General features: G+C 39.2%; 1 protein-coding gene across 1 annotated transcript in view; it reads left to right on the top strand.

Annotated features, from left to right (window-relative positions):
* The window catches only part of agps (alkylglycerone phosphate synthase), a 198,260-nt gene that overhangs the window by 160,628 nt on the left and 16,442 nt on the right, over positions 1–21,190 (top strand). The window contains exons 13-17 of the mRNA XM_048598842.1: positions 7,438–7,550; positions 12,311–12,380; positions 13,777–13,838; positions 16,179–16,268; positions 19,394–19,493. Coding sequence (XP_048454799.1) covers positions 7,438–7,550; positions 12,311–12,380; positions 13,777–13,838; positions 16,179–16,268; positions 19,394–19,493 — 435 coding nt within the window. The remainder of the gene's footprint in view (positions 1–7,437; positions 7,551–12,310; positions 12,381–13,776; positions 13,839–16,178; positions 16,269–19,393; positions 19,494–21,190) is intronic.

Genomic DNA, 21,190 nt, shown 5'->3' with positions numbered 1-21,190 from the left:
AGATGTGAGGAGGACGCAAGGAGGCTTCAAAATGAATTGCACAGGTTAAGTGAATGGACTAGAACATTGAAGATGGAATATCAAGTGAATTAAGTGAGAAATTATTCACTTTGACTTTTTAAAAAAAAAAGCTGAATTTTTTCTCATGGTGAGAGATTGGGTAGTGGGAATGTCCAAAAGAATGTGGGCAATCCTTGTTCCTGAGTCACTAAAAGTAAAGATGCAGGTGTAGCATGTAGTGCAAAACCTAACTGGAATCGCCAAGGATTTTGAGTTCAGGAGTCACGATGTCTGGCTGCAGCTGTATAACACCTTGATAAAACTTCACCTGGAGTATTGCATATAGTTTTGGTCCCCTTAGCTAAGGAGACATGTACCTGCCACAGAGTGAGTGCAATGGAGGTTCCTCAGATAAATCCCTGGGATAGCAGGATTGTCTGATTAGGAGAGATTGCAGAGACTGGGGTCTGTATTCCTGGGGTTGCAAAGAAGGAAGGGTGATAACGTTGAAACTTACAAAATTCTTCGTGGGAGACAGTTTGGATATAGATAAGATGTTTCCCCTGGTTGGGGGTCATAACCAGAGGACACAGATCTCAGGATAAAGAATAGGTAATTTGAGACCGAGATGAGGAAGAATCTCTTTACTCAGAGGTTGGTGAATCTTTGAAATCCTCTGCCCCATAGAGCTGTGGAAGCTCAGTCATTGAGCACGTTGAAGACAGAAACCACTAAATTTCTGGAGACTACGAACACCAAAGAATATAAGGCCATAATACAGGCAGGCAGAAGTGGCTCTTCAGCCTATTGAGTCTGTTCCACCATTCAGAGATCGTGGCTGATCTGGTAATCCTCAGATCTATCAGTTTCAGCTTTTGCCCAAGAAAGCCAATTTTTAATTTTACAGATTTTTGTAAACTCGGCAATTTCATAAATGGCTTTTATCTGTCCAATTGAAAAGCCAAGACAAAATCAGATTAAATTCAGCTAGCCGTCGCTTGTAAATCCCTCTTCAGTTTTTATAACTTTAAACACTGTATCCTAATCAAAGCAGCCTTAACCTAGTTGAGCAAAGCCTCAAATACTACAAATAAAATGCGTACTTTCCAAACAGTTATTTTGACTTCTAAATATGAGTGAATCCATTTTAAGTGTATTCAGAAGAGTAAATGAAAAATGATTGTTCAACAGCAATGTTTTTCTGCTAAAGATGCTGAATCCTTTTAAAGCTGTAAACTGTAACTATAAACTACCAGAAGTAAACAATACAAATTATTCAGATTTTAATTAATATTTTTCTAGAAGTTTTTGGTTTACAAGATGTATAATCATATCCAGCAGATGAAACTGAGAGCCTGAGATTCTATCTATCATCAGGATCTGTAACCTTGCAAATCCCTTCTGAGTTTTGACTCGAATGCATAATTCCCTTTGTCACCATCCCTGGGTTTAAAATCCTGCATCTTCCATCCTAACAGTACTTTTGGTGTAACTACGTGACTCAAGCTGCAGCGGTTCAAGAAGGTGGCTCACCACCGTCATCTTATAGGCTACAGGGAATGGCCAAAAACTACTGGTCATTCAAGTAGCACCCACATGCCCACAAACTGATGAGAAAGAAATCCAACGCCAGACTGATAAAAGGGGTGAAACTGGGCAAACAGTTCAAAGTAGCTGGTTGTGTTACTATATTTCATGTATAGTTTCTAACATCTTCAGCATGATGGAGAAACTCCGAGGGTAATATCTTGGCATTTCTATCGTATTACTCGTAATCCAAAATTATCCTGTTGACAAAAAAAAACTGCTTTGCAGGGAAGGATTAATGAAGTTTGTATGTCTAGAAGGTTTAGAAAGGAAAAGGTTTTCCCAGCATATAGTGGCAGCATTTTTTTATTTAAAGCTCAAGAACAGAAGTTTCACTAGTTCAATTGAGTTGAAACCACTCTGAGAATTCCTAACCTGAACTACATAAACTTGCTTCCAGCTCTGACTGACATCTACCTGACAATGTGGAAAATTGTCCAGCTATGTCCTGTACCCAAAAAGCAGGACAGATCCAACCCGGCCAATTACCGCATCATCAGTTTCCCCTTGATCATCATTAAAGTGATGAAAGGTGTCATCAACTGTGCTATCTAGCAGCACCTGCTCAGCAATAACCTATTCAGTGAATTGAATTGAATTAGCTTTATTCTCTCACATACTCAATTGCTGTGAAAAATTTACAAGTCACCACTTATGGCACCATCTTAGGTACAAAGTACCTAGGATTTTTCCCCACAGATTCTTCACATCAAGTTCTTAGGTGAAACAAAATTAGAAAAATTAAGAAATAAAAAGTCCAGCATTACAGATCATAGGAATAAGTTGGAAAAAATAGAGAAATAAAAAATTGAGATCAAGTCTTCCAACCTAGTCCATGCCAGCACCTTCTCTCGAGGCTGGAGGTGCACGCTAGGCCATGCCAGGCCGCGAGACTGTCATGCTGGGCCAGGAGGATGCCGGGCCAGGAGGATGCCATGCCAGGCCACCGAGAGATCACCATGCTGGGTCGAGAGGGTGCTGCACTGGGTCAGTGCTGAAGCCAGGAGTTCAGGATATTGCCAAGAAGAAAGAGAAGGAAGATAAACACACAAGAGAAAAAAGAAACAGACGAGCTCCGGCTTAAGCATCCTACTCCACCACCATCTTAGAAGTGACGCCCATTTTGGCTTCCACCAGGACTACTCAGCTCCTAACTTCATTACAGCCTTGGTTCAAACATGGAGAAAGAGCTGAATTCCAGAGGTGAGGTGAGAATGACAGCCGTTGACATCAAAGCTATATTTGACTGAATATGGTATTAAGGAGCCCTACAAAAACTGGAATCAATGGGAATTGGGGCAAACTTTCTGATTGTTATCATACCTTGCGCATAGGAAGATGGTTGTGATTGTTGGAAGTCAGTCATCTCAGTTCTAGAACATCACTGCAGGTGTTCCTCGGGGCAGTGTCCTAGGCCCAACCATCTTCAGCTGCTTCATCAATGACTTTCCCTCCAACATAAGGTCAGAAGTGGGGATGTTTGCTGGTGACTGCACAATGTTCAGCACCATTTGCGACTTGTTGGATACTAAAGAAATCCATGTTTAGATGCAACAAGACCTGGACAATATCCGGGTTTGGACTGACAATGTTACTTGCCACTTCATGCTGCACAAATGCCAGGCAATGACCATCTCCAGTAAGAGACGATCTAACCACCACGTCATGACGTTCAATGGCGTTACCATGACTGAATCCCTTGTTACTAACATCCTGTGGGTTACCATTGTTCAGTTGAATTTCTGGTCAATACAGCGGCACAAGAGCAAGTCAGAGGTTAAGAATACTGCAGTGGGTGACTCTCCACCTGACTCTCCAAAGACTGTTCACAATCAACAAGGCACATCTCGGGTGTGTGATGGAGTATTGCCCTCTTGCCTGGATTCATGGAGCGCCAACAACACCATCCAGGACGTAGCAGCACACTTGATTGGCACTACATCCACAAGTATCCACTCTGTTTGCCACCAATGCTCAGTAGCAACAGTGTGTATTATCTACAAGAGGCACTGCAGAAATTCACCAAAACTCCTTAGACTGCACCTTTCAAACCTACAGCCACTTCTATTTAGAAGGAACAAAAACAGATATTGTTGGAAAAGCTCCACAAGTCTGGCTGTGGAGAGAAATCAAAGTTAATGTTTCGGGTCTGGTGACCCTTCCTCAGAACTCATGTTAGCTATGAAAATGTTGGTTTATATGCAGAAGATAGGGTGAAGGGAGGGGGTAAGGAGTAATCGATAGGTGAGGATAGACTGCAAAGAGAGAGAAGAACAGTTGGGCAAACAAAGGAGTGCATAACGATCTGGCTAGGAGGGTGAATAGCTATTAATGGGTACTGTTGGTGGCGAACGATGGATTGTGTGTAATAGCAGACTATGTGAAAACGAGGCCTGGGGAGTGGGGTAGGCGCAAGGATATGGGAGAGTTCAAGCTCTACAGTTATTGAACTTGATATGGAGTCCAGAAGGCTGCAGGTTCCCCAAGTGGAAAATGAGGTGTTTTTCCAGCTTGCGCTGAGCTTTGTTGGAGCACTGCAGCAAGCCTGAGACAGCGAGAATGGCTGGGAAACAGGATGGTGTGTTGAAGTGGCAGGCAACTGGAAGCTCAGAGCAGCAGAAATGAATGGAAAGGGTGAGAACTACTATACCACAGTCTTGATTTTAGAGAGCATGAAGCCAAGATTCCTTGAAGTGATGTGATATGGATTAAGCTTCAGGTCGGCAAAAAAAGGGATGTTGCCGGGACTCATGGGACTGAGTTAAAGAGAGAGGTTGGAAAGCTAGGACTTTGCTCTTTAGAGTGTAGAAGACTGAGGGGATATCTTATAGAAGAGTATAAGATCGTGAGAAGCATGGAAAGGGTGAGTGCACTCAGTCGCCTTTTCCCAGGGTTGGGAAATCAAGGACTACAGGGCGTCAGTTTAAAGTAAGGGGGGAAAGAATACATGGGAACCTGAGGGGCAACTTTTTTTAAATAGATGGTGGTACGCATATGGAATGAGCTGCCAGTGGAAGTGGTTGAGGCGGGTACATTAATAACACTTAAAAGGCATTTGGACGAATACATGGCTAGGAAAGGTTTAGAAGGATATGGGCCAAATGCAGGGAAAAGGGGGATAGCATAGATGGACATTTTGGTAGGCATGGACCAGTTTGGGCCAAAAGGTCTGACTTGGTGCTGTAGGACTCTGTGACCCTCTGATTCTAAACCCTCTAACCCTGGCAACATTCTTGTAAACCTTTTCTGATCCCTTTCAAGTCCCACAGCATCTTTCCTGTAGCAGGGAGACCAGAATTGAACACACTATTCCAAAAGTGGCCTAACTACTGTACAACTTGTCACAACATGACCTTGCAATTCCTATACTCAGTGCACTGACCAATAAAGGCAAGTGTACCAAACGTTGTCTTCACTACACAAAATGTAGAGCTGGAGGAACTCAGCACGCCAGGCAGCATCAGAGGAACAGGAAAGTTGATGTTTTGGGTCGGGACCCTTCTTCAGAAAAATATATTTTGTGAAGAAGGATCCTGACCCGAAATGTCAACTTTCTTGTTCCCCTGATGCTGCCTGGTCTGCTGTGTTCATCCAGCTCTGCGCTTTGTTATCTCTGACTGCAGTTCTTGCTCTCTCTGCTGCCTTCGCTATCCCGTTTACCTGCAATTCCACTTTCAAGGAGCTACAAACCTGCACTGCAGGGTCTTTGTTCAGCAACACTCCCAGGACCTTACTATTAAGTGTATAAGTCCTGTCCTGACTTGCACTACCAAAATACAACGCCTCGTACTTATTGAAATTATACTCCATCTGCCACCCCTCGGCCCATTTGCTCATCTGATCATGATCCCAGGGTACTGTGCTTTGCACATGTGTAATATGTATTGCCGGTAGTATGTCGAAATGTGTTTAGAAGAAGGATATCAGCGATAGTGTGTTGTATTTTTTATAGGTTTCATGATCTTGGTCTAATAATTCAAAACACTTTTTTTTCATTACCTTGGTGTGTGTACTCAGTATGTTGTACTATTTGATTTCTTATTTTGATCCCTGCTCTCTGGGCAGATCAAGTTCTATCTTTTGTCTGTGAGAGGTTATTTAAGTTCAGTTGAGTGGTTAATTCTTAAATTGGTTTCTCTGTTTGCATTGTTACTCATGATTGACATTGACATTGTAAAGTCCCTGCTACATACTGCTACAATTTGTGTGTGAAGTTGAAAGGCGATTAGAAGGGGAAGTGTGTAGAGTTAAACTATGTAGGGTGCGGGGAAAAGTGACTGGAAACTAAGCAAAGTTTTCTGCACAGTATTGTTTTAAGAATGTGTGCAATTAACAGCAATATAACCATAACATACAAATTATACACTTAAAATATTGTTATGGTTCTATTTAGGTAAAAGAAATCAATTATGGCTGAAGGTGGTCCAAACTTGAAAATATTGGGTGAACAATGTAATTATGGACTGTATATTTGACTTGTTCCTAATTCCCAAGAAGTGAGGTATATTCGATATGATCTCTGTTGACCACCAACCCTTCCTGCTGCCCCCCCCGCCCCCATCAAAAAAAATGGTCAGCAAATTGGCTTTTGTTCATGTTTATAACACCTTATGCTTTTTTTTTATATGTTCATTTTTGTGGGATGTGGGCATTGCTGGCTGGCCAGCCTTTCTTGCTTATCCCTCATTGCCCTTGAGAAGGTGGTGATGAGCTGCCTTTTTGAACCACTGCCGTCCTCCTGCTGTGGGCTGACCCACAATGCTATTAGGGAGGGAATTCCAGGTTTTTGACCTAGTGACGGTGAAGGAGCAGTGATATATTTCCAAGTCAGGATGGTGAGGAACTTGGAGGTGATGGTGTTCCCATATATCTGCTGCCCTTGTCCTTCTGGATGGAACTGGTTGTGGGTTTGGAAGGTGTTATCTGAGGATCTTTGGTGAATTTCTGCAGTGCATCTTCTAAATAGTACACACTGCTGCTAATGAGCATCGGTGGTGGAGGGAGTGAATGCTTGTAGATGAAGTGCCAGTCAAGCGGGCTGCTTTGTCCTGGATGGTGTCAAGCTGCTTGAGTGTTGGGGCTGCACTCATCCAGGCAAGTGGAGAGTATTCCATCACACTCCTGACTTCTGCCTTGTAGATTGTGGACAGGCTTTGAGGAGTCAGGAGGTGAGTTACCTGCCGCAGTATTCCCAGCTTCTGGTCTACTCTTGTAGCCACTCTGTTAATGTAGTGAGTTCATTTGAGTTTCTGGTCAATGGTAACCCCCAGGATGTTGATAGTGGGGGATTCAGTGATGGTAACACCATTAAATATCAAAGGGCGGTGGTTAGATTGTCTCTTATTGGTGATGGTCATAGCCCGGCATTTGTATGGCGTGAATGTCACTGCCACTTGTCAGCCCAAGCCTGGATATTGTCCAGATCTTGTTACATATGAACATGGACTGCTTCGGTATCTGAGGAGTCATGAATGGTGCTGAACATTGTACAATCATCGGCGAACATTCTCAATTCTGGCCTTACGATGGAGAGAAGGTCTAGTCCATGGAATAATCTTCCTGACTGTAATTAAATTGCAACATGCTTAATTCTAAGCAGTGATATTCTCTTGAAGTAGGTTCCAAGGTGTGTCTTTGAAACTTCACACTGGGAGGTTTGATTTTAAACACTTTAAAGGAATTGGGAAGATATTTGTCTTTCCTCAAAGTGCCATTGGAACCTGATGGTTATTCTAAGCCGCATTTGACTAAACTATTCAAGTGTAAACATTTAAAATGTCTCTGGTTTGAGATGCAATATCCTCACACCTTCAAGTTCTATTTAATATTCTCATACTTTTATTTCCACAGTTCAAGGGATTTGATCCCAATGAGTTATGCGTAGCTACCCTACTTTTTGAAGGTAGCAGAGAAAAGGTTCTTCAACAGGAAAAGCATGTTTATGATATTGCTGCTAAAGTTGGGTAAGACTTGAAAAAAAATCTACACTATATAGTGAGTTACAAAGATGACTTTTCTAATTCCAATTGCTTAAGTTATAGTTAGACATTCCTACCAGTAAGACATTAAAATCCTAATATAATGGTTAGCATCAATGTAAAGTTGTCATTGTTTGTGATCTTTAGATAGAGAATAAAATGTAACTGTGTGCAAGCTGTCCACCATCACTCCATTAGGGATTTCTACAATGCATTTTTAAAGCATTTTGGTCCTGAATATTTTGATTTTTGTGATTTTAAACAAAGTAATGGGAGCAGGAGTATGCCATAAGTCACCTTGAGCCTGCTCATTGATCCAGCAGGTCGTGGCTGATCTAATGTTCAACGTGACTGCATTTTCCGGCTTCTTCCCTGTAACGAATTTCGCGATGGTTTGAGAGTCTGTGTCGGCCTTAAATATATGTTCAACGGCCTAGCCTCCAGCTTTCAGGATAGAGAAGTCCAAAAATTCACTACTTTTGAAGAAAAAGACCCTCCTTATCTCTATCTTAAATAGGTGCTCATCGCCACATCATTTCAAAACTCAACTTAGTGAACCTTCTCCACACACCTCTGCCATATGTTTATCTCTCCTTATGTAGGGGCCAAAACTGTACATAGTACTCTTGAGTGTAGCATCATTAAGGCCCTATATAGATAAGAATTCCCTACGTTGATATTCCATGTCCTTTGCATTAAAAGCAAACTAACTGTTTGCCTTCCTAATTAGTTGCTGTGCCTGCATGTTTACTTTGTCATTTGTGAATGTGGACATCCAAATACCTCTAACTAAATCATTCTGTAGCCTCAAAATACAAATAATATTTGGTTTTTCTATTCCTATAAATTTTTAAATTTATACTTTGCCAGCATTTCCTAATTTCTTTAGCACTCATTTTGCCAACTTTGTGCCCTTCCCACAACTTCCTTTCTCTCCCACCTTTATATTGACAGCAAATTTGGCTGCAGTACATTTGATCCCATCATTCAGGTCATGAAAGTGGATTGTAAATAATTGACATTCCAGAACTGATCCCTATGTTACAGCTTATCATGAGAAAATGACCCATTTGTTCCTACACTGTTTTCTAAGATCTTTCCTTTCTTTTGACCAACTACGAAATTACACAATGTATGCTTTTTCTTCAATCTGAATCCATCTTTAACTTCCTTAGTTAACCAAGCATTATTCATCCTTCTTTAGAGGCTTTCTTTTTTACTCAAATGTATCTTTGAAAATTACACTGTTTTATGATACTTACCCAGTTCTCGGTCGGTGCTGATATATTATCCCTGCCATTATGATTTATTTTTGTCCAGCAGTAACTTATGTGGTATCTTATCAAGTGTCTTGGAAATCCAAATACACTACATCTGGTTCCTATTTATCCACCCTGCTGCTTGCATCCTCAGAGAATCCTAATATATTTCCAATCGATTCAATCAAGCAGAATTAACATGGTTTTAAATGATATTATCTGAATATCCTGCTTCTGTGTCCTGTCTGATGGATTCCAGCATTTTTCCAATGATGGGCTAACCGACCTAGAGCTTCCTGCTTTTGATCTCCCTTCTTTCTTCAGTAGGGGTGTTGCATTTGCTTTTCCAATCCACCTCTTTCCAGAATGTAGAACTTCTGGCTGATTACGGCAATGGATCTACCATCTCTTAGGTTCCTTTAAGACATGACCAGACCTTCAGGTCTAAGGGATGTGTCGACCTTGAGTTTATTCAATCTGCCATGTATTTTTCTCTCATTATAATGATCGTTTCTCTTTTGCCACTCCTTAAAATTATTATTTGTATGTTTTTAGTTTCTTTTTCTGTGGTGCAAAATATAAAACATTTGTTCAGTCTCCGCATTCTCTTATAACCCATTATTAATTCACCAGTCTTGTCCTCTGAGGGGCCAGTATTTTACTTTGTTACATTTTTTTATTTACCTGTAGAATCTCTTAATTTCTTGTTTTTCTATTTCTTTCTAGTTTACTCTATTTCCTCCCGTGCATTGTTTAGTTGTTCTTAGCTTTCTAAGATCTTTCCGTTTTTTTGACCAACTGTGAAATTTCACTATGTATGCTTTTTCTTCCATCTGAATCAATCTTTAACTTCCTTAGTTAACCAAGGGTTATTCATCCTTCTTCAGAGGCTTTCTTTTTTTACTGAAATGTATCTTTGAGAGTGATGAATTATTGTCTTAAATGCCTGTCCAAACGTATCTGCCATATTACCTAATCATCCATTCTTTCCGTCCATCTTTATACTTTGTTATTTCAGATTAAGGCAATAGTTTTAAACTCCAGTTTCTCACCCTCAAACTGAATGCAAAATTCACCATGTTATGATCATTGTTCCCTAGAGGGTCTTTTACTAATAGGTCATCAGTTAATCTTGTCTCATTACATGGTACCAGATGTAAAATAGCATGCCTCCCATGTTTGTTCCACGACGTACAGTTCTAAGAAACTGTCCTGAATGGTTCTGGGAACCCATCCTCTACGATATCTTCAATGAATTGATTCTTCAATCTAAACGAAGATTAATGTTACTATGTCTATCCCAGTGGGTTTTCTTTAACAAGCACCCCATTATGTCTTGATTTATGTACTGTAGTGTAGCTACTTCTGGATGGCCTGTAGACAAGCTCTCACCAGTGCCGTCTTTCCCTTGCCTTTCTGTATCTTCACCCAAAATAGTTTTCTTTTAAGCTGAGGTGATTTATCACTATTGCTCTGACCTTGTCCTTTATTGTCAGAGCAACTCCACCTCCTTGTCCATTTTAACTATTCTTCCAAAATGTCATGCATTTCTTAATAGTTTAGATCCTAGTCTTGGTGACCTTGCAGCCACATCGCTCTTATTACAAGCAATCTTAAATATCAACTTATCTTGTTATGAATATTACTGCAGTCAGTTAAAACTCCTTTATTTCTGTGTTCTTACCCTTCTGTCCTCCAATTACATTTGCTGGCACATTTATCCTTGTGTATTATTTCTTACCCTGTCATATCCTGGTTATCTGCACTATTCTTTGTCCTTTCTCTTGAATTTTCTATATTCTTACCTCACCTAAACATATAAAATCCCTGCCTTGCCCACACCCATTATGCAGTGTAATGCTTATCTGCTGATTTTATTTAATTCACCAGGATGCTGGTTGCAGCAAGGTGAACATAAAACCCATCCCATCAGAAGATCTCTCCTTTTCTTTCTCAATATTGGTGCCGGGCCCCATGAATTAAAACCAATTTCTCCTCTAACAAATTTCCAGTCATACATTTACTCTTTTGACCTTTGCTCATGGCTTAGTTGGTGTTCTAGTGATTACTTACTTTATGATGTTGCTTTCTAACTTAACCCATAGCTCTTACTCTCCCTCTGCATTTCCTCCCTCTAGGTTTTATACATGTCTTAAATACTCATATGGAATGAGACAAGTGGATTTTTTCCTCTTGCGAGTTCCTATCCAAACCCCAGAGAAAATGTTCTTCATCTGGTACCTGGCAGGCAACACAGACTTCATGCTTCACACTCTCTTGGCTGCATACCAATAGTTCCCTATTATTGTTACATTGCGTTTACTCCTGAAGCTTGAGTGGCCCTTGAACTACAGATGCTGTGGTCAGTTTGCTTATCCTTCTTGCAGTCTCACTGTTTTTCCCACAAGCTGCAAGAACCTCATATCTGTTAAGATGATGCGAACTGTGAGGTTACACTATTGCTACATCTTGGATCCCTATACTCGCCTCATGAGTAGTCAGATCTTTCATTGACCCAACCACAACCATATTTGAAGTATTTTAACCTATAGTGGTGCCTATTCCCTGGAATGAAGTGCCCAGGATACTTTCTGTCTCCTTGATGCATCAGTGTCTGAAGCTTAGGTGCCAGCTTATCAACTCTCAAACTCAAATTGCTTGAGCTGCTGCTGCTTAATGCAGATGCGGATGTGGTTGTGGTTGTGGTTAACACCTTGTTACTTGTTCCCATATGCAAGAGCAGCAGCATATACCCCTCCCAACTCTATTACTTTATACAAAATATCACTCTGTCAATTTGTTTTTGAACTTGATTTTAACCCTGTTTGATTACACATAGATGCTCTCAGTTTCCACTATAACGTAGCATCCAATCCTAATCTATTCCTTTTAGTTTAGGTTTATTATTTATATATCAAACAGCATTTCTTAACCCATTCCCACAAATTTTATTGAACTCTGGTGAAGTCTGTACTTCGGTGAAGCTACTCGGTGTTAATATTCTTATTAATTAATTTACTATTTCACTTAGCCCAATTGGGATTTTTAATTCCCTGGCAATGCGTAAGATTGCTACTCACTCTGTCCTTCCGTTCATTCTGGATGGTTGATAATTCTTGGTAGATGATGAAAGCTTACACAAAATATTTTTTCAGTTAACGAATGAGCATGAAAATTAGGTATGCATGTTTTTAAATGTAGAAGAAAAGAAAACCTGTAAATTCCAATTTTGTTCAGTCTCAAATTGTTGTGGATTATTGTGCATCAATTTTCATTTTTAAAGGTCTTCCAGTAGTTGTATTGTCAGCACACAAATGTTAATTGTGGAAAAACAGAAGTCAATGCATGTATTTTGACCTGCAGAAAGAGTGCTGATCACTGGCCCCCATTAAAATAGTAAACTTATCAAACATGCCAGTAAATAACATTTTGGATTTGTGTGAACTGTTGCTTTGTCTCCACTAAGGTGAATATTTTTGATAATAGAGGCCTGGCTGCTGGAGAAGATAATGGACAACGGGGCTACATGCTGACATTTGTTATTGCTTATATTCGGGTATGTTGCTCATGATGTATTAAATTTCTAATTTAGTAACTGGTATGCATTTTCCATCTTGCACGACATCTTGAAGAATTTGAGGGAAAATTGAAAATTTGTGCAGCTGAAAGTTGTAGACCTGATGAAAGCATTCAACACAAAACCATTAATAACACATTTCTAGACAACAATATTTAGCTGTCCCTGTTAATTTTAAACTTTTTTTTTACCTAATCTCAATCTTCTCAATTCTGTAACTATCATTTGTATTCAATGTAATGAAAAAGTTTAAATTTCTGTTGTAGCTAGCAGCTAATTTTTCATGATCTGGGGCAGCAGCGTGGTAATTTCTATTTGTGATCAAGTGATAATTTTATTTTAGATTGACATGAATGCTCTACATAGTGCCAAGACTGAGATTTAGTTTGGATTATTGGTTGAAACATTGATCATGGAAAAGTCAAATGCCACTCTTTCTACATGATACCAGGCTTACTGAGAGCTGATCACTGAAAGCAAAAGCATCTCACTTCCCTTACCAGAAGAATGTGTTCATTGGAAATGTGTGAGCAAGGTGTAGACTTCACTGTAAGGAACCCTGTCTTCATCTTTTCCTCAATTCAGAGGGCCAGTTAACATCATGCGTGTTATGCTGTGGTGCTGTGCTCTGTTACAGAGGTGAAAGATCGATTCTATGATAAACTTGGCACTACAATCAGCAGAATTCCTAGTCAGGACATCTTTACCTACTGGGAGGTTTCAGTTACACAATAGATATGGGTCAGGAGGCAAGGCCGCTCATGGTTTGTGCCAGAGCAAGGATGCAAACTTAAAGTTTTTTCATTCAAAGCACCAGTGCCATCCATGTATCAAGATCAGTTGCAGACTCCCTCAAGTATATAAAATGTTGGGTTTAAACATTACTTACATTATACTTAACTGGCCATTGGGTCAAGGCCACCTGGGTATTCATAACTCTACAAAAACACTTGCATGCAAGCAAGATATGACGAAGGCAGACATTGACACTGACAACTGAGAGATGGTGTGAATGCAGGAAGATGACTGTTTGGAAGGGCATTGGAAGAGGTAAGCAGAAACTGAAAGCTCAACCGACCCAAGAAGAGGACCCAGAGAAAAGTGTCCAACAAAGCATGCAACTTCTCAGCCATGTGCTTTCCCCTTCAAGGTCAGAGTGGGGCATCTGAGCCAAAACAGGCACTGCTTAGCATAAAGTTGGTGACTATGGTGCAAACCATTGTCATATTAGATGGAAGGTTGCCACTATTTTTATTTCTCACAGCAAATGGAATAGCATGCCTCATATTTTGATATTTTTTATTTATATTTTAGATTAAGATTACTGCTTATTGTAGGAAATAATCTTTTTAACATTGTACTACATATTTTTTAGGACTTGGGTATGGACTATTACATCATCGGAGAATCATTTGAAACATCTGTTCCTTGGGACCGGTAAAATAAATTCTCGTAAACAATTATTAAGAAACACGTTTTTTTATTCTGTACTGTAGCATTTATATCTGGATTAAATAGGTAATCTTCTCTATAGTTGTAATTTCTAGCTTGTGCACCTCTGCCATTGTTCGTTTTTTTTTTAATAAAACTTGCAACACCACAGACATCTTTTCATGTTGTAAACAGTCAGAAGTCACAGTAAAGTGTACTTCACCTGACGAAGGAGCAGCACTCCAAAAGCTTGTGAAGGTTTCACCACCAGGAAGGGTGGTGGGAGTTCAGATTATGTTTTAATTAATGGAAGCCGTTCTTGGAAATTGGGCTCTGTCCACAGTATTTTAAGCAATAAGTTGTGTAAATGGCTCAGTTCCCCAGTGACCTAAAGTAAGACCACATTCGGAAGACCATCAATCAAATTTAATTACCAAAGGTTGGTAAACTTAGATCCATGTATAGATGCTAATTGCAAGTTATCCATTTAGTATTTTTTCTTTAACATAGTAGTGAGTTCTGTTTTGGTTGGTGCCATCAAAAGTAATTTATTTTGTATCTTGTACATTTGTTGAAGCAATTATTTTTATTTAGACCTATATTTGGAAATATTCCAAGTTTTAATCTGACTCGGTTACTATCATTCTTGCTTGGGAGTCAGATGCCGTTTGGGTTTTAAACCTACAATGGACTTTAATATACTGTGTACTGACATTTCCATTCAATACTCAAATATTATTCCAGTGTTATGGTTCTAGTCTTCCGTATGAGATACCATTATTGGCTCAGGTGGACATAAAAACTCCTGTGGCACTACAGAGAATAGGGAGTGTTCTCTCAATCCCCCACCATTACTCTTTCCTTAAGCAACAAGTGATTTTTTTTTTTAATGCAAAGCTGTTATTTGTGGAACTTTGGCGTGTGTGCGCTAGTTGTCACATTTGCCTACATAACAATGACTGAACATCAAGATTATTTGGAGAATTTGCCAAGTGCTGTATAAATATAAAGATTTTGACGATGTCTGAGGGTGGAAAAAATCACTTCACCTTTCTCTTTAAATTTGATTTTTTTTGGTATTAGATGTAGGTCTTGACGCACATGGTCTGATAGATGCAATCTAATTTGGCTGACTTTCTCATGATCTGGAGAATTCCTAAAGTTTAATAATAGAATTCATGCCCTTTAAAATTGAATTGCCAATCTCTACTTGTATTTGCTGAAGTTATTTAGTTGAGATCTAGCAATCATATTTCTACAGTTGGTTTATAATAACATTGAAAAGTTGCGTTGTGGAACAAAAGTGGAAGTTTATGCAATATGAACTCATTGGCATCTAAAATGCGTTTAAGAACTTATTTAAGTGCACATCCTGACTAAATAACAGTAGGTTGACAACAAAAAGTAAGGTTAAATCTTTTTGCTAGCTGCCTTTTAAGGGAAGCAATGGTATGGTATTATTGCTGGACTGTTAATCCTGAGATTCAGGTAGTAGTTTGGGGGCCAGGGTTCAAATCTCTCTATGGAATTGAATTCAATAATTTTTAAAAAAAGTCTGCAATTAAAAGTCTAATAGTAATCGTGTGATTGTTGGGGAAAAATTGTTGATTGTTGATTCACCAATGATCTTTTCTTTTGGGAAGGAAACTGTTGACCTTCCCAGGTCTGGCCTACATGTGATTCCAGACCCTTGACTTATTTTGTTCTCTCAGCAGTTAGGGATAAGAAGTAAGTGATGGTTCAGTCAGCAATGGTCACATCCCATGAATGATCCCATGTCTAAACTATATAGAAAAGTACCCAAGTAAGCTTCTGTGCCCTAATTACACCTTACCCATAGTAGTGACTCAGTTTATGTCTTCAAGTTTCTTGGCTGTAAATTCCTGTGATCCAACTTTCTCCTGAAATTGCAACATGTTTGGCTAATACAAATATAAACTCAGAAAGTTGAATTTATTCAAGTTTGCATGACTGCATCCAATTATTCACTACTCTTTCACCCTACAAGACCTCAATCTTCAGTCCCTCTGTATACAATACAAGGCACCAAGTCGTAATCTTGATTATTCAGCATCGTGCAATCATGTGGATTGGCAAGGATGACAAATATATAATTAAAGAATGTAAAATATGTTGCTGAATTAGTTGAATGTAAAATTAATGCACATGGTGTACAATATTTTCATTTATAAAAAATTGCTCATTGCTGGTACTTTTCATATTTCAGTAAACAGCATTTAAACAGCTTTTAAGTTTTTAAACAGCATTGTATTAGCATGTGTTTTTAGCAGACAGACTATTTCCTACTGTAAATAGGCCCAACATTTTATTCTGAATGTTTTTTAGGGTGATTGATCTCTGCAGGAATGTGAAGGAGAAACTAGTGAGAGAATGTAAAGAAAGAGGTGTTCAATTTCCTCCCCTTGCTACATGCAGGTAAATGGTTTTTAAAATTTTGTTCTCAAAATGGTCAGTTCTTGTAATTTTTCATATTTAGGACAAAAAGGTCTACTATTTAGAATTATTTTACCTGTTGGCTGTGTGAATGTATCTTATTTTTTTCTGGGAATAACTTGCTGGCTAACACTTATGCAGTTGACCTTGCTGAACAATAAATTTTGAAATGCAATTATTAATCCTTGATAACTTATTTCTCAAGTACTTATTGGGCAGCTAGGCAATATATCTGTGCAAATCTTGATGGCAGAGAAGGAGAGACTGTTTCTCAATTTTTTTTTAGCTTAGTTCTGAACAGACATTTGTAGATTATTAGTTCAGAACAATTTATTCATTATCTTGCATTGAGAAACTGTTTTTGGAATAAAGGTTTACTTGGATGTATTTATTTTTAAGTTAGCCAATAAATAACTTAAGCACTCAAAGTATCTTTAATTCACAGTTCAGATGTAAGGAGCTCTCAGAACACAGGAGCAGAAGTAGGCTGCTGGTCCATCAAGTCTGTCCTTTTTGATAAAATGATGTCTAATGGTAGTCTCAGCTCCACTTGGCCACCTGCCACTCCCCGAAACCCCATCCTCCCACCCCCATAACCCTTGACTTCCACATCAATCAAAGATCTAACTCTGCCTTGAAAAAAATCTATTACCCACCTTCCAGTACTTTCTGGAGGTGAGATTTACACAGAAGAACCAAATTCCCAGAGATTTTTTTAAGAGGGAGACCGTTATTTTTAAATTCTGTTCTTTAGTTCTGGTCTCTCCCAGGTGTCTGTGGAGTTCTGTTCCAAGTCGAAACAGCATCGTTGACCTTAATGAACAAATCGAGTGCTGTGCCCACCTTTGAACAGAATAAAATGACTACCTGCATCTCCAGGGTGACTGTTAATGTTCTTTTTACTCCTGCTATCTCCATAGGTGACTAGGGAAAGCACATATTGAGCTTTTCTGAAGACTAATGATGTACTTTTATCATTATAATACTGTGTTGTAAGGTTAGTGCAGCCTTACTGCAGTACTTTATAAAAATGATAACCTCCATTCCAAGAGTAACTTTTGTAATACAGTGAGAGTATCAGAAGATGAGACAAATAGAAACCAGCAGTAGTCCTAAAAACTAGTGTCCCGAAACTAGCTGCTCCTGAGCCAAGCTGTTCCAATACAGGCCTTGTGGAAAATTGGCCAAGTGTATGGAAGCAGGGAAAATTTGATTTCTGTTTACAAAAGCAGGACAAATACAATCCAGCCAATTACTGACCAAGCAGTCCACCCTCAATCATTAGCAAAATGATGGAAATGGCCATGGACAGTGCTATCAAGTAGCACTTCCTCAGCAATAACCTGCTCCATTTAAGTTCTACCAGGGCCACTCAGTTCCTTCTTTCCTTTATAGCCTTGGTCCATATATGGGCAGAAGAACTGAACTCCAGAGCTGAGAGTATCTGCTCTTGATATCAGAGCAACATTTGAATGAGCATCTCGTAAAGAAGTCTCAGCAAAGCTGGAGTCAGTGGGAATGGAGTAGTGGGGGAAGCTGTTCTATGGTTCGGATCATAGCTAGCACAAATAGAAGATAGTTATTGTTGTTGAAGGTCACTCATCTCAGCCTTGAAATAACATTGCAGGAGTTTGTCAGATGGTGTCTAAGTCCACCATCTTTAGCTGCTTCTTTAAACACCTCCTTTCCCTTATTAGGTCAGAATTCAGGATGCTTGGTGGTGTTTGCACAAAGTTCAGCACCAGTCATGATTCCCCAGATACTGAAGTAATCCATGCAGCAAGACCTGGACAATGTCCAGATTTGGACTGATAAATGTGGCAAAAAACATTGGTGCCAAATAAATATCAAACAAAGGTCAACCCCATTAAGGGGGAATCTAGCCATCACCCCTTGACATTGAATGGTAAAACATTGTTGAATCCCTTGCTGTGAACATCCTGGAGGTAACCATTGACCAGAAACTCGACTGGAACAGCCATGTGAATACTATGGCTACAAGAACAAGTCAGAACCTAGGAACTCAGCAGTGAGTAACTTATCTCCTAACTCCCCAATGACTGCCCACATCTACAAAGACAAATCAGCAGTGTGATGGCAAACACGTCTTGCCTGGATAAGTGCAGCTCCAACAGCACTCTAGAAGCTCATCTTTATTTAAGACAAAGCAGTTTGCTTGATTGGCTTCCCATCCTCACTTTTTAACATTCACTCCTTTCACCACCAACACACAGTAGCAGAAGTGCTTACTGTCTACAAGATGCGCTGCATCTAGCACTTCAATCCAAACCCCCAAAAGCAGGTGGTTGGCATTGTTTGGTTTAAATACAGAAAAATCTGGAACAGGAATTCAACTGCTCAAACCTGGTTTTACTGAAATGGGACAAGGGATAGGTGACCAATTCGAACACGAAAGTGGCTTGGTCATTAACTGTTAAAATGAGGCAGCACATCTTCATTTTAATAGTCATTCTACAATCAAGCGTAGATCTATTCCTCTGGAAACATAGTATCTTAAAGGAGCAAGAAGGACAAAATCCATGAGATCAATGCCTTTAAGCACTGCTTTTGGGCGAAAAAGAACTCCAACATGCTACCCTGTCAACCTCAATCCCAGTTTACCTTGATCTGTCTTCTTTTCTACCCCCTCGCCATCCTTGCAATTCCTAGACCCTACCTAACTACATGTAATTCACTCCCCATAATCAGGCCTCCCTAGTTTACAATGGGATGACCCACTCTGCTGCCAGTATCTCTTGTGAACCCCCACCCCCACCAACTTTATTCAAAGGTCTGATGTACTCTCCTGAGCTTTGACCATGTGATACGGCTTCCTGTCTGAGAGGCCTCCAGCCTGTCATTTTAGCTGGCTGTCATGGAAACTCCCATGTAAAAATAAATACAGCAGTTAATCACAAACTCACTGATTCGGGTTTCACCTCACAGCACACATCTTGTGCAGAATCCAGGTTCAGGCTAAAATCCAGACAGTTGATTTCAATCAGTGCATTTGTACTAAAATTTATTCAATGTAAGAACTGTACAACAATGGACCATTGAGCAATTTAGTTGTGTAATTCTTAAACCTGTTTTTTTTTCTCTTCCAGAGTAACACAAACTTATGATGCTGGTGCCTGTGTCTATTTCTACTTTGCTTTTAATTACAGGGGTATAAGTGACCCAATTTCTGTGTTTGAGCAAATTGAGGTAATTTTGTCCAAGCACCCTTGGACCTTTTCTGTTGTTATTCCGAACATTACATTGCATTTAATTTTAACATAAAAAGTAAAATTTTATTTGAACATAATTTGAGTTACTGATAAAGTTCGACAAATTTGCTGATAACAGTAATGTGGTGATTGGTTGCTACTTTTTGCAACTGATCCATGTCTTTTCTCTGAACTTTCCAAAACACCTAATTACTTAAAAATGTGGTTAGAAATGGGTGTAGGGTTATGTGGGCTGCTGTCCTTGAACCTGTACTTGCCACAGAGTAGAATTAAAATACTCATTGACCCTCAAAACTAATCCCAATGGTTCCTAACCAAACGTTTTGAATAACTATTATCAGATGTTGTGAATAATCAATACTAGATACCGAGTTTAAAACTGAAACAAAAGACTTAACTAATTATCAAGATAGTATCTTTAGCAGAGCAAAGTTAAACAACAAGGTAATCTAATATTTAAACCCAATACCTTTAATTCTAATCCCTACTCTCTCAAAGAAAGACAGACAAACAGTCACAGTTAAGGGATAAGTCAAAAGGGAAAAATAAATGAGATATACCTGGCCGGTTCATTTAAACAGTCTCCATGATCCATAACATCACTGACATATGGGGATCTGACAACCCGATGCATGCAGATATCTCCCAGTGAGCTCTGAGGAATATTCATTTAATTCTTGTAATTGAGATTCTATTCTTCGAACTTGAATACATTGATAATGGGAGGCTAACCAGGGAGCAATTAAACTTCCATCCTGTAACTTTCAGAGGCACAATCCTTCTGATTTAAACACAGTTCAAAAATTAGTTCAAACTCTGGCCTCTCCCTGCCAGACTGACCATCTCTCGACAAGGTCCCAGTTAACATTCAGCATCTGCCATCTGCTTGATCATAAGGCCCTTCCAGAGTCAAAGCATCTAAAAGCATGTTTTAACATAAAACAACCTAACTTTCAGGCCTGACCTCATCAGCAAGTATTAGTTATTGGTTCACTTTCTTTTTTTTAAAAAAAAAAGCACATGCTGCTTCCCACAGTCCAAAGGTCACCTTCAGCTTTCAGCTAACAGTTCACAGGTCCAATCCAAAAATGATAAAAAGAATAAAATAATGAAAAATCAGCAAGGGTTCTGACACTATGAAGTTTACAATGCCTGTACAAAGTTCATGTTTTGGATCAAAATCTAATTATAGAAACAAACATGTTGATGGACACTGATAGACCGAGATGATTATATTAAATGAAGTTACTGTTGAACAATTGAAATGTTCTGCACTCCTGTTTGAAACTCCACTGAAGGAAGTAAGCTTCAGTAAACAAACAGTTGCCTGGTAATACATGACTTGAATATTGCTGAAAATAGATATTTGTAAAAGTTTTTGCCTTGCACTTGTAAGCATAAGAATTCCAAATTTCAAGGAACCACAATTTGTACTGCAGGAGAAGAGGGTGCTGATTATTTGGCAAGTCATCTCTTGCTGAGTTATTGCCATTGGAAAAAGATATATACTACTTTTGTTTGCAGAGAATGGGTCCCTGTGTCCAAGTGTATGTTGGTCCTAGCAATCGTAAATGAACCAAGTTATGAACTCTATCATAAATTGTTGTTATAGCTATTAACGCACTCGGAAGAATTGTTCAGCCAATCCTGCCAAACCACACAACCATATGTAAC

Source organism: Rhincodon typus, chromosome 7 (genome assembly GCF_021869965.1).
Source record: "Rhincodon typus isolate 14 chromosome 7, sRhiTyp1.1, whole genome shotgun sequence".
Lineage (NCBI taxonomy): Eukaryota > Metazoa > Chordata > Chondrichthyes > Orectolobiformes > Rhincodontidae > Rhincodon > Rhincodon typus.
This window is presented reverse-complemented; position numbering and strand designations above follow the sequence as displayed.